The sequence below is a fragment of the Somniosus microcephalus genome, chromosome 6, assembly GCF_052327205.1.
Source record: "Somniosus microcephalus isolate GS21.2 chromosome 6, FLI_Smic_1.0, whole genome shotgun sequence".
In the NCBI taxonomy this organism is placed as follows: Eukaryota; Metazoa; Chordata; class Chondrichthyes; order Squaliformes; family Somniosidae; genus Somniosus; species Somniosus microcephalus.
In genome coordinates, this window is record NC_140992.1 from 124,776,500 (window position 1) to 124,790,242 (window position 13,743).

At 48.4% G+C, this 13,743-nt stretch overlaps 1 protein-coding gene across 1 annotated transcript in view; it reads right to left on the reverse strand.

The window, feature by feature from the left end:
• Nucleotides 1-246: 246 nt before the first annotated feature.
• Nucleotides 247-13,743, reverse strand: part of LOC147116060 (glypican-1-like) — a 316,715-nt gene continuing 303,218 nt past the window's right edge. Inside the window, exon 9 of the mRNA XM_085990768.1 lies at nucleotides 247-5,805. Within this exon, the coding sequence (XP_085846894.1) occupies nucleotides 5,585-5,805 (221 nt within the window). The 3' untranslated portion in view covers nucleotides 247-5,584. The remainder of the gene's footprint in view (nucleotides 5,806-13,743) is intronic.

Consider the following 13,743-nt stretch of genomic DNA (forward strand, 5'->3'; position numbering starts at 1 on the left):
CCAGGTATAAAGGTGACTGCTCCACAGCCCCTTTGTATTCTGGACCGGTCGACCACTCGAGGCACACCTTCATTCTCTTGTTAATAAAAGCCTGTTAATTACTTGCTTAATCTCAGTCTTTTGAGTTATTGATAGCGCATCAAACAGTGACCACACTTCAAAAGTACTTCACTGGCTGTGAAGCGCTTTGGAATGCCCTGAGGTTGTGAAATGCGAGTTTTAAAAGAGGCAAAAATATCTGTGACATAGACTCAAAATGTTCTTTTTATTTTCTGAAAAGCTTTGAAACCAAACATGTAGTAAACGGGTGAATGTGTTCTTTTGTTAATTTTTTTAAGCAACAAAATAAAATAACACAATAAAGAGAGACTTAACAACACTGATTTCCAAAGCATCTTCGTCTTGGAGGTTATTGACAGTAAACGACCCAATCAAATGATCAACATTAAAATTAAAGGGAGACTACCATATTGACATTTAATACATTCCTTTTGAGTTTAAAAAGGCACAGAATGACTTGTGAGGTGTTTCAACTTGAAAGGGCAAAGCTTTTATCTACATCAACGAACCCATGAAGTGAGTAAAATGATCCACTGGATTTATGTGACCATAGGGATCAGGGGTTAAGAACATAAGAACTAGGAGCAGGAGTCGGCCATTCGGCTCTTCGAGCCTGCTCCGCCATTCAATGAGATCATGGCTGATCTTCTGCCTCAATTCCATTCACCGGCCTTATCACCATATCCCTTGATGCCTTTACTAGTCAGAAATCTATCGACTTCTGTTTTGAATATACCCAATGACTGAGCCTCCACAGCCCTCTGGGGTAGAGAATTCCAAAGATTCACCACCCTCTGTGTGAAGAAATTTCTTCTCATCTCAGTCCTGAATGGCCTACCCTTTATCCTGAGGCTGTGGCCCCTGGCTCTAGACTCCCCACCCAAGGGAAACATTCTCCCAACATCCACCCTATCAAGCCCTGTAATAATTTTGTTTGCTTCAATGAGATCCCCTCTCATTCTTCTGAATTCAAGAGAATACAGGCTTAGTTTACTCAATCTCTTCTCATACGACAGTCCCGCCATCCCAGGAATCAATCTCGTGAACCTTCATTGACCTCCCTTTGTGGCAAGTATATCCTTCCTTAGGTAAGGAGACCAAAATTGTACACAATACTCCAGGTGTGGTCTCACCAAGGCCCTATATAATTGTGCTAGCTAGGCCCGAGGCTGCTGTTGGCATGGTGACCATGCACCCTTGTGATTAGAGCCATTTAAGAGGGTTTCCTATGGTATAATGGGCTCGCCTCTCTTTCCCCAACCCTAAGAAAAAGGGTGTGCCCAATATTTTGGTGCTTTGGGGGAAACAAGTTGCAATAGTGGGGGGGGGGGCGGAATTTGCTGGCAAGTAGGCCAGAATGGGGGGGGGGCAGGGGGAGGAAGAGAAATGTACTCAGTGGGGTAAAAAATGGTCCCTCCTACTTGTAGGCATTGGGACCAGCTAGTAGAACATACCTGGGCAACAGTCTTTGTCCCTCATTCCACTTACTATTATAAACGAGAAGAAATTTCCACCAGGAAACTTAAGGGAGGGATGGCCATAAAGCATCTTTTACTCCAGCAATCTCTTCCCTGCTTGCTAGTGCTTGACCCCAGAGCTTGACTGTAAGGGCCCCATTAGTGCAGCCCAGACTGAACAAGATTGGTCAGCTTGTTAGGGGACCAAAACAGCTCCCACCAACCTCCCCCCAGAAACGGCAAAAACCCAATACATTCTGCCGATTGTCAGGGCCAAAAAACAAAACAGAACCGAGAAATAAGACGCAGTTGAAAGGCCTCAATAAGTCAGACGCTGCCTTTTTGTAAAGACCAGTCACGATGCATGTGTTACCATCGATGGTGCACAAGAGGACCCGATCCTACCTCCTCCCACGAGAATTCTCAAAAGATGTCCACAAATGACCGACAATTATGTAAGGTGTCAAACATCACAGGAAAAAGGTAGGCCTTTCAAGGCCTGTCTCAGCACGTTTAGTGTCGGAACTGCATGAACCCTGAGCTGATATTAGTACAAAAAACAGGTACAGTTAAAGTAACTTAAAGGGTGAAGGGATGGGGAACAGGGTAGAGGTCGTCCTTTTATGTTTCATATTTTTAGAACTTGCTGTTGCTATGTTGTGTCTGCAAAAACTATTGCCAATACCCCTTCCCCACACCCATAAAAGGTTACCTGTTATCTGGGATGAACGGAAATGACAAAGAGTCCCTCCTCTCCCCATCTACCCCTGCAGCCAGATTCGACTAGCAATTCCACACTAATGCACAAAGCTCGCCAAGCGTGAAGGTAGGTCCCCTTTTTGCCAGGCTATCTGATTGCATCTGTGCCTTGCAGCCCCGAAAGCAATGTGTGTAGATTACTCCATACAGTGACTTAACATGGATCAAAAGGTCAAAAAAAGACTTTCTCCTCCGATCACATTAAATCATTCTCCCAACCCAGTATACTCCTCAATATTGTCATCAAAAGGTTGCTTTTTTTTAACTTAATAGATTTTACAAAAATTTACACCTGCGTTAATATAAAAAATCCTAAACCATTCACTGAAAGATACCGAGAAGATTTAATCGCACGTAAACTGCATCTCTTGGCTTGTGGTAGAAGTTTACTCTCTATTGTGCAAGAGCGAGAGCGAGTGAGAGTGAGAGAACAATTGAGAGAGAGAAAAGACACAAGGGAACGAATCAGAGAGAATGCGAGAGTGAGAGAGAGCAAGGGGATACCGACAGAAAACATGGAAAGTGAGAGGAAAAAGTGAAACACGAGAGAGGGGGCAGCATGAGAGAGAGGAGAGATTATATATATTTTTAAGTGTTTTTTGGGAGGTTTTACTCAGAACACATGAACAGAAGAGTTCAACATACCCAGAGAACAACCGCAAATAACAGAATCTTTGTTCCAGCAATCAGTAAAAGTGAGAATTACTGAAAAACGGATGGGAACTCGAGGTGGGGGGAGGGTGGACCGGGGGGAGGGGGGGCGGGGGTGGAGGGGGTACTGGTGGAAGGAAGAACATGTGCATCGAGAAAATGGCCCCTCCAGCATTAGACATAAAACCAGCTTGGCCCAAATTACATTTTATTTCAAAACCAGAAGTTGAGACAGTGCAAAAATGTACTAAAATATATATTTTTGAAAGAAGCACAATCACCAGCTGGAATATTAGCAGTACGTAAGTAAAGTAGGAACCGATATAAAACAAGAACTGGGATAAAGCATCGTAAATGGGACAGGGATTTGATCCTCAAATGTGAGGTTAGTCTGAAGGAGGAAAACCAACAAACCAGCTCTTGATAAATTAAATGTGCTGAGGAGATTTGCATGGCTTCAACGGAGTTTGGAAGTGGGATTCTTTATAAATCTGTCAGGTCCTGACGGAAAGCCTCTATTTTAAGCCGCCAATATATTTGATTTTGCTTTACCCTTTTCCACTTTTGCGTTCCTTCCAGCGCTTTCTGCTGTGTCAACATGTCACGAAGAATAATTGCGTAAAAAATGTAATTTAAAAAATGTGAATAGGGAAATCTTCTACATTAGTTACCATGTGACATTCGTAACCTAGCCAACTATAAAGTACGTGGCTAGACTTTTTTTTACAAAGGTTTGTTTAATGGAGTTCTATACAGTCGCCTACAGGTTACCTTCTGTAAAATGGGGCAAACTGCACACTGGGGGCAGGTTGAGGGAATATCCAGGGTCACCACTGGGTGACCGGGCTGGGGGCATATCCAGGGTCACCACCAACACGCCAAATCATCGCTGGAGGAAACACCTAACCACATACTGTATACAAGACTGGAATTTTTTCCCCTGGGTGGGGGTGTGTGTTTAGGCTTGAAATGAAAGAGTAAATTAAGCAGAAATCTGGAAATGCTAAAAAAAAATGTCAGAGCATATAGAAATAAATTGGAGGTTAGTTTTGACTTTTTTTTTAAAAATTCCAAAATGAAAGCAGTAAAACCCAAACACAACAATGTTGAGAACAAAATTAATTCCTAGAATGAATGGGCACAACTGGGAAACTGGGCGGTTGCCCCACAGCCAGCTCACTAACGCCACAGTGCAACCACACCTTACCTACCCAGTGAGATATCCTGATTATGTCCTTTCAAGCAGTAAAACTCAATTAATTTTCTTTATTTAATTTTTGCAGTTCTAAGGCAGTGGCAACCCCCTTTAGGCCCAACATTTCCCACCATCCTACCTCAGGTTGCATTACTTCCCCCATGGCCGCTGTCTTTGGGGCTCACAATGGCGGCCATAAAACATAACAACGCTATTACACTTCTACCACATAATGGACAACGTACAAAGGCAGTATCAGATCTAAGGGCCGTTCCCTTATTATCACCCACCCCCACCCCCCATTTATTGACCTCGTTCTTTCAGTAAGTTCAGGAACCAGAAAGCACGGGAATATTTTACCCATCATCCTCCCATGCAGCCAGATACACTCGCTGCTAAATTTTAATTGACTACCTCTGTGTCAACTTGAAGTTCGCCTTTTGTATGTGTGTGCTTGTAATCATTTTTTCTTTAAAAAACCCCTTCGCTGCCTATTCTATCCTTCCGTTGAAACAGAACATCATACAAGTCACTTTCTTACACGAATTTCTGCAATGACAGCCAAATCCCTGTCTGTGCCAGTGAGGAAGCATTTGTGTTGCAATTAATAGGACCGTTTCAATTCAATTATTTTAAAAAATATTTTAACTTGCAGAGAACATAACTCCCCACTCTCAACCACTACCCGCGCCACCCACCCCCACTTAACAATCCCATTCTCTACCAACTTGACAGTGTAGCGTTAAAACCATTACAAGTAACATCAGTCGCTCTCTGGCCCTTCAAGAAATATCGACCACCATTTTCCTTTTAAAGTCCTAATATGAGAAACAGAGGCTCCGCGACATGGACATTTCACAAACGATTATACCAATGCTCCATATACTATAGGCTAAGAAGAACCAGATGGCCTTGTTACTGGGGGAAAAAAATCTCCAGGAAGACTGATCCTGGTATTCCATAATGATGCAATTCACCTGGAATTAAAGGAATAACACCCAACAAGACATCCCTGTGGGCGTCCATACTGTCAATGCACATGATGTACCTGAAAATACCTCGCTGGGGCATTTATCTTCAAGAAAAGGAGTTCAATCTCAAACTTAGGAATTTTTTTTATTATTAGCCTCTCGATACATGGAAAGCTCCTGGCTTCCCAGTGGGAGCCTGTGTCTGTGCTGCATTGAGAACGGGTGATCAGAACAATTAGATGCCCCAAAGCTGGAAAAGAAATTAGGCTTGAAAAGTACTGGAACCTCCTCAAACTGCACAGAGGAAACTCCCCCTCCCCAAAGTGTTCAAAGATCCAACATATATTCACCTCCAGCACCGCCAGAATTTACAAATAGCCAAAAGATTCTTTTTTTTTGTTGCAAAGATAAACAAAACGCTTGTCCATTTTGGCAAAGATTTTGCCTCAGTCTCTCTCTCTCTCTCTCTCTCTCGTGCCCCACGAAGAATTCTACCGACAGAAATATTGTAGGGCGAGGGCCAAGGCCAGCAGGTGGAGGAAGCCAGCTGAGCGTCGCAGGACGTTGCCGCCATTTTTGGGTTTGCTTTTCCCGCTCTGCTCTGGGATGGCATAGACGATGGGCGACCTGGTCGCGGCATTGAAGAACCGTCTCCTGCCGCAGCCGTCCTCCGAACAGGCATCACCACTTCCAGATCCACTGCTGTCGTCGCCTGTGGGAAACACGAAGGTGTTAATGAGGAGAGGCCCAGTTACACTTCTAGCTCCAGGCCCAGATACACTTCTAGCTCCAGGCCCAGTTACATTTCTAGCTCCAGGCCCAGATACACTTCTAGCTCCAGGCCCAGTTACATTTCTAGCTCCAGGCCCAGATACACTTCTAGCTCCAGGCCCAGTTACACTTCTAGCTCCAGGCCCAGATACACTTCTAGCTCCAGGCCCAGATACACTTCTAGCTCCAGGCCCAGATACACTTCTAGCTCCAAGCCCAGTTACACTTCTAGCTCCAGGTCCAGATACACTTCTAGCTCCAGGCCCAGATACACTTTCTAGCTCCAGGCCCAGATACACTTCTAGTTCCAGGCCCAGATACACTTCCAGCTCCAGGCCCAGTTCCACTTCTAGCTCCAGGCCCAGATACACTTCTAGCTCCAGGCCCAGATACACTTCTAGCTCCAGGCCCAGTTACACTTCTAATTCCAGGCCCAGATACACTTCCAGCTCCAGGCCCAGTTACACTTCTAGCTCCAGGCCCAGATACACTTCTAGCCCAGGCCCAGTTAAACTTCTAGCTCCAGGCCCAGATACACTTCTGGCTCCAGGCCCAGTTACACTTCTAGTTCCAGGCCCAGATACACTTCCAGCTCCAGGCCCAGTTACACTTCTAGCTCCAGGCCCAGATACACTTCTAGCTCCAGGCCCAGTTACACTTCTAGCTCCAGGCCCAGTTACAATTCTAGCTCCAGGCCCAGATACACTTCTAGCTCCAGGCCGAGTTACACTTCCAGCTCCAGGCCCAGATACACTTCTGGCTCCAGGCCCAGTTACACTTCTAGCTCCAGGCCCAGATACACTTCTAGCTCCAGGCCCAGATACACTTCTAGCTCCAGGCCCAGATACACTTCTAGCTCCAGGCCCAGTTACACTTCTAGCTACAGGCCCAGATACACTTCTAGCTCCAGGCCCAGGTACACTTCTAGCTCCAGGCCCAGTTACACTTCTGGCTCCAGGCCCAGATACACTTCTAGCTCCAGGCCCAGTTACACTTCTAGCTCCAGGCCCAGATACACTTCTAGCTCCAGGCCCAGGTACACGTCTAGCTCCAGGCCCAGATACACTTCTAGCTCCAGGCCCAGTTACACTTCTAGCTCCAGGCCCAGATACACTTCCAGCTCCAGGCCCAGATACACTTCTACCTCCAGGCACAGATACACTTCTAGCTCCAGGCCGAGATACACTTCTAGCTCCAGGCCCAGATACACTTCCAGCTCCAGGCCCAGTTCCACTTCTAGCTCCAGGCCCAGATACACTTCTAGCTCCAGGCCCAGATACAATTCTAGCTCCAGGCCCAGATACACTTCCAGCTCCAGGCCCAGTTACACTTCTAGCTCCAGGCCCAGTTAAAGTTCTAGATCCAGGCCCAGATACACTTCCAGCTCCAGGCCCAGATGCACTTCTACCTCCAGTTCCAGATACACTTCTAGCTCCAGGCCCAGTTACACCTCTAGCTCCAGGCCCAGTTATACTTCTAGCTCTAGCCCAGTTACACTTCTAGCTCCAGGCCCAGTTACGCTTCTAGCTCTAGGCCCAGTTAGACTTCTAGCTCCAGGCCCAGTTACACTTCGAGCTCCAGGCCCAGACACACTTCGAGCTCCAGGCCCAGTTACACTTCTGGCTCCAGGCCCAGTTACACTTCTAGTTCCAGGCCCAGATACACTTCCAGCTCCAGGCCCAGTTACACTTCTAGCTCCAGGCCCAGATACACTTCTAGCTCCAGGCCCAGTTATACTTCTAGCTCTAGCCCAGTTACACTTCTAGCTCCAGGCCCAGTTACGCTTCTAGCTCTAGGCCCAGTTAGACTTCTAGCTCCAGGCCCAGTTACACTTCGAGCTCCAGGCCCAGACACACTTCGAGCTCCAGGCCCAGTTACACTTCTAGCTCCAGGCCCAGATACACTTCTAGCTCCAGGCCCAGATACACTTCTAGTTCCAGGCCCAGTTACACTTCTAGCTCCAGGCCCAGATACACTTCTACCTCCAGGTCCAGTTACACTTCTAGCTCCAGGCCCAGTTACACCTCTAGCTCCAGGCCCGGTTATACTTCTAGCTCTAGGCCCAGTTACACTTCTAGTTCCAGGCCCGGTTATACTTCTAGCTCTAGGCCCAGTTACACTTCTAGCTCCAGGCCCAATTACGCTTCTAGCTCTAGGCCCAGTTACACTTCTACCTCAGGGCCCAGTTATACTTCTAGCTCCAGGCCCAGTTATACTTCTAGCTCTAGGCCCAGTTACACTTCTAGCTCCAGGCCCAGTTACGCTTCTAGCTCCAGGCCCAGTTACGCTTTTAGCTCTAGGCCCAGTTACACTTCTAGCTCCAGGCCCAGTTACACTTCTAGCTCTAGGCCCAGTTACACTTCTAGCTCCAGGCCCAGTTACACTTCCAGCTCCAGGCCCAGTTACACATCTAGCTCCAGGCCCAGTTACACTTCTAGCTACAGGCCCAGTTACACTTCTAGCTCCAGGCGCGGTTACACATCTAGCTCCAGGCCCAGTTATACATCTAGCTCTAGGCGCAGTTACACTTCAAGATCCAGGCCCAGTTATACATCTAGCTCTAGGCCCAGTTACACTTCTAGCTCCAGGTCCAGTTATACTTCTAGCTCTAGGCCCAGTTAAACGTCTAGATCCAGGCTCAGTTTCACATCAAGCTCTAGGCCCAGTTACAGTTCTGGCTCCAGGCCCAGTTACACTTCTAGCTCCAGGCCCAGTTACACTTCTAGCTCCAGGCCCAGTTACACTTCTAGCTCCAGTCCCAGTTATACATCTAGCTCTGCGCACCGTTACACTTCTGGATCGAGGCCCAGTTATACTTCTAGCTCTAGGCCCAGTTACACTTCTAGCTTCAGGCCCAGTTACACATCTAGCTCCAGGCCCAGTTATACATCTAGCTCCAGGCCCAATTACACTTCTAGCTCCAGGCCCAGTTATACTTCTAGTTCCAGGCCCAGTTACAGCTCTAGCTCCAGGCAAAATTACACCTCTAGCTCCAGGCCCAGTAACACTTCTAGCTCCAGGCCCAGTTAAACTTCTAGCTCCAGGTCCAGTTACACTTCTAGCTCCAGGCCCAGTTACACTTCTAGCTCTAGGCCAAGTTACACTTCTAACTCCAGGCCCAGTTACACTTCTAGCTCCAGGCCCAGTTACACTTCTATCTCCAGGCCCAGTTACACTTCTACCTCCTGGCCCAGTTACACTTCTAGCTCCAGGCCCAGTTACACTTCTAGCTCTAGGCCAAGTTACACTTCTAGCTCCAGATCCATTTATACTTCTAGCTCTAGGCCCAGTTATACCTCTAGCTCCAGGCCCAGTTTCACTTCTAGTTCTAGGCCCAGGTATACTTCTAGCTCCAAGCACAGTTAGACTACTAGCTCCAGGCCCAGTTACACTTCTAGCTCCAGGCCCAGTTGCACATCTAGCTCCACGCGCAGTTACACGTCTAGCTCTGGGCCCAGTTACACTTCTAGCTCCAGGCACAGTTACACTTCTAGCTCAAGGCCCAGTTATACTTCTAGCTCAGGGCCCAGTTACACTTCTAGCTCCGGGCCCAGTTACACTTTTAGCTCCGGGCCCAGTTATACTTCTAGCTCCGGGCCCAGTTACACTTCTAGCTCCAGCCCCAGTTACACTTCAAGCTCCAGGCGCAGTCATACTTCTAGCTCCAGGCCCAGTTACACTTCTAGATTCAGGCCCAGTTATACTTCTAGCTCCAGGCCCAGTTACAATTCTAGCTCCAGGCCCAGTTACACTTCTAGCTCCAGGCCCAGTTATACTTCTAGCTCCAGGCTCAGTTACACTTCTAGCTCCAGCCCCAGTTATACTTCAAGCTCCAGCCCCAGTTACACTTCTTGCTCCAGGCCCAGTTATACATCTAGCTCTAGGCACAGTTACACTTCTAGATCCAGGCCCAGTTATACATCTAGCTCTAGGCCCATTTACACTTCTAGCTCCAGGTCCAGTTATACTTCTAGCTCTAGGCCCAGGTAAACGTCTAGATCCAGGCCCAGTTTCACTTCTAGCTCTAGGCCCAGTTACACTTCTAGCTCCAGGCCCAGTTACACTTCTAGCTCTTGGCCCGGGTATACTAGCTCCAAGCACAGTTATACTTGTAGCTCCAGGCCCAGTTACACTTCTAGCTCCAGGCCCAGTTACACATCTAGCTCCAGGCCCAGTTATACATCTAGCTCCAGGCCCAATTATACTTCTAGCTCCAGGCCCAGTTATACTTCTAGTTCCAGGCCCAGTTACACCTCTAGCTCCAGGCCCAGTTACACCTCTAGCTCCAGGCCCAGTAACAATTCTAGCTCCAGGCCCAGTTAAACTTCTAGCTCCAGGCCCAGTTACATTTCTAGCTTCAGGCCCAGTTACACTTCTAGCTCCGGGCCCAGTTACACTTCTAGCTCCAGGCTCAGTAGCACTTCTAGCTCCAGGCCCAGTTAAACTTCTAGCTCCAGGCCCAGTTACACATCTAGCTCCAGGCCCAGTTATACATCTAGCTCCAGGCCCAATTATACTTCTAGCTCTAGGCCCAGTTACACTTCTAGCTCCAGGCCCAATTACGCTTCTAGCTCTAGGCCCAGTTACACTTCTACCTCAGGGCCCAGTTATACTTCTAGCTCCAGGCCCAGTTATACTTCTAGCTCTAGGCCCAGTTACACTTCTAGCTCCAGGCCCAGTTACGCTTCTAGCTCCAGGCCCAGTTACGCTTTTAGCTCTAGGCCCAGTTACACTTCTAGCTCCAGGCCCAGTTACACTTCTAGCTCTAGGCCCAGTTACACTTCTAGCTCCAGGCCCAGTTACACTTCCAGCTCCAGGCCCAGTTACACATCTAGCTCCAGGCCCAGTTACACTTCTAGCTACAGGCCCAGTTACACTTCTAGCTCCAGGCGCGGTTACACATCTAGCTCCAGGCCCAGTTATACATCTAGCTCTAGGCGCAGTTACACTTCAAGATCCAGGCCCAGTTATACATCTAGCTCTAGGCCCAGTTACACTTCTAGCTCCAGGTCCAGTTATACTTCTAGCTCTAGGCCCAGTTAAACGTCTAGATCCAGGCTCAGTTTCACATCAAGCTCTAGGCCCAGTTACAGTTCTGGCTCCAGGCCCAGTTACACTTCTAGCTCCAGGCCCAGTTACACTTCTAGCTCCAGGCCCAGTTACACTTCTAGCTCCAGTCCCAGTTATACATCTAGCTCTGCGCACCGTTACACTTCTGGATCGAGGCCCAGTTATACTTCTAGCTCTAGGCCCAGTTACACTTCTAGCTTCAGGCCCAGTTACACATCTAGCTCCAGGCCCAGTTATACATCTAGCTCCAGGCCCAATTACACTTCTAGCTCCAGGCCCAGTTATACTTCTAGTTCCAGGCCCAGTTACAGCTCTAGCTCCAGGCAAAATTACACCTCTAGCTCCAGGCCCAGTAACACTTCTAGCTCCAGGCCCAGTTAAACTTCTAGCTCCAGGTCCAGTTACACTTCTAGCTCCAGGCCCAGTTACACTTCTAGCTCTAGGCCAAGTTACACTTCTAACTCCAGGCCCAGTTACACTTCTAGCTCCAGGCCCAGTTACACTTCTATCTCCAGGCCCAGTTACACTTCTACCTCCTGGCCCAGTTACACTTCTAGCTCCAGGCCCAGTTACACTTCTAGCTCTAGGCCAAGTTACACTTCTAGCTCCAGATCCATTTATACTTCTAGCTCTAGGCCCAGTTATACCTCTAGCTCCAGGCCCAGTTTCACTTCTAGTTCTAGGCCCAGGTATACTTCTAGCTCCAAGCACAGTTAGACTACTAGCTCCAGGCCCAGTTACACTTCTAGCTCCAGGCCCAGTTGCACATCTAGCTCCACGCGCAGTTACACGTCTAGCTCTGGGCCCAGTTACACTTCTAGCTCCAGGCACAGTTACACTTCTAGCTCAAGGCCCAGTTATACTTCTAGCTCAGGGCCCAGTTACACTTCTAGCTCCGGGCCCAGTTACACTTTTAGCTCCGGGCCCAGTTATACTTCTAGCTCCGGGCCCAGTTACACTTCTAGCTCCAGCCCCAGTTACACTTCAAGCTCCAGGCGCAGTCATACTTCTAGCTCCAGGCCCAGTTACACTTCTAGATTCAGGCCCAGTTATACTTCTAGCTCCAGGCCCAGTTACAATTCTAGCTCCAGGCCCAGTTACACTTCTAGCTCCAGGCCCAGTTATACTTCTAGCTCCAGGCTCAGTTACACTTCTAGCTCCAGCCCCAGTTATACTTCAAGCTCCAGCCCCAGTTACACTTCTTGCTCCAGGCCCAGTTATACATCTAGCTCTAGGCACAGTTACACTTCTAGATCCAGGCCCAGTTATACATCTAGCTCTAGGCCCATTTACACTTCTAGCTCCAGGTCCAGTTATACTTCTAGCTCTAGGCCCAGGTAAACGTCTAGATCCAGGCCCAGTTTCACTTCTAGCTCTAGGCCCAGTTACACTTCTAGCTCCAGGCCCAGTTACACTTCTAGCTCTTGGCCCGGGTATACTAGCTCCAAGCACAGTTATACTTGTAGCTCCAGGCCCAGTTACACTTCTAGCTCCAGGCCCAGTTACACATCTAGCTCCAGGCCCAGTTATACATCTAGCTCCAGGCCCAATTATACTTCTAGCTCCAGGCCCAGTTATACTTCTAGTTCCAGGCCCAGTTACACCTCTAGCTCCAGGCCCAGTTACACCTCTAGCTCCAGGCCCAGTAACAATTCTAGCTCCAGGCCCAGTTAAACTTCTAGCTCCAGGCCCAGTTACATTTCTAGCTTCAGGCCCAGTTACACTTCTAGCTCCGGGCCCAGTTACACTTCTAGCTCCAGGCTCAGTAGCACTTCTAGCTCCAGGCCCAGTTAAACTTCTAGCTCCAGGCCCAGTTACACATCTAGCTCCAGGCCCAGTTATACATCTAGCTCCAGGCCCAATTATACTTCTAGCTCCAGGCCCAGTTATACTTCTAGTTCCAGGCCCAGTTACACTTCTAGCTCCAGGCCCAGTTACACATCTAGCTCCAGGCCCAGTTATACATCTAGCTCCAGGCCCAATTATACTTCTAGCTCCAGGCCCAGTTATACTTCTAGTTCCAGGCCCAGTTACACCTCTAGCTCCAGGCCCAGTTACACCTCTAGCTCCAGGCCCAGTAACACTTCTAGCTCCAGGCCCAGTTAAACTTCTAGCTCCAGGCCCAGTTACATTTCTAGCTTCAGGCCCAGTTACACTTCTAGCTCCGGGCCCAGTTACACTTCTAGCTCCAGGCTCAGTTACACTTCTAGCTCCAGGCCCAGTTACATTTCTAGCTCCAGGCCCAGTTACACTTCTAGCTCCAGTCCCAGTTATACATCTAGCTCTATGCCCAGTTACACTTCTAGATCCAGGCCCAGTTATACTTCTAGCTCTAGGCCCAGTTACACTTCTAGCTTCAGGTCCAGTTACACATTTAGCTCCAGGCCCAGTTATTCATCTAGCTCCAGGCCGAATTATACATCTAGCCCCAGGCCCAGTTATACATCTAGTTCCAGGCCCAGTTACACCTCTAGCTCCAGGCCCAGTTACACCTCTAGCTTCAGGCCCAGTAACACTTCTAGCTCCAGGCCCAGTTAAACTTCTAGCTCCAGGCCCAGTTACACTTCTAGCTCCAGGCCCAGTTACACTTCTAGCTCTAGGCCACGTTACACTTCTAACTCCAGGCCCAGTTATACTTCTAGCTCCAGGCACTGTTACACTTCTAGCTCCAGGCCCAGTTACATTTCTAGCTTCAGGCCCAGTTACACTTCTAGCTCCAGGCCCAGTTACACTTCCAGCTCCAGGCCCAGTTACACTTCTAGCTCCAGGCCCAGTTACATTTCTAGCTCCAGGCCCAGTTACACTTCTA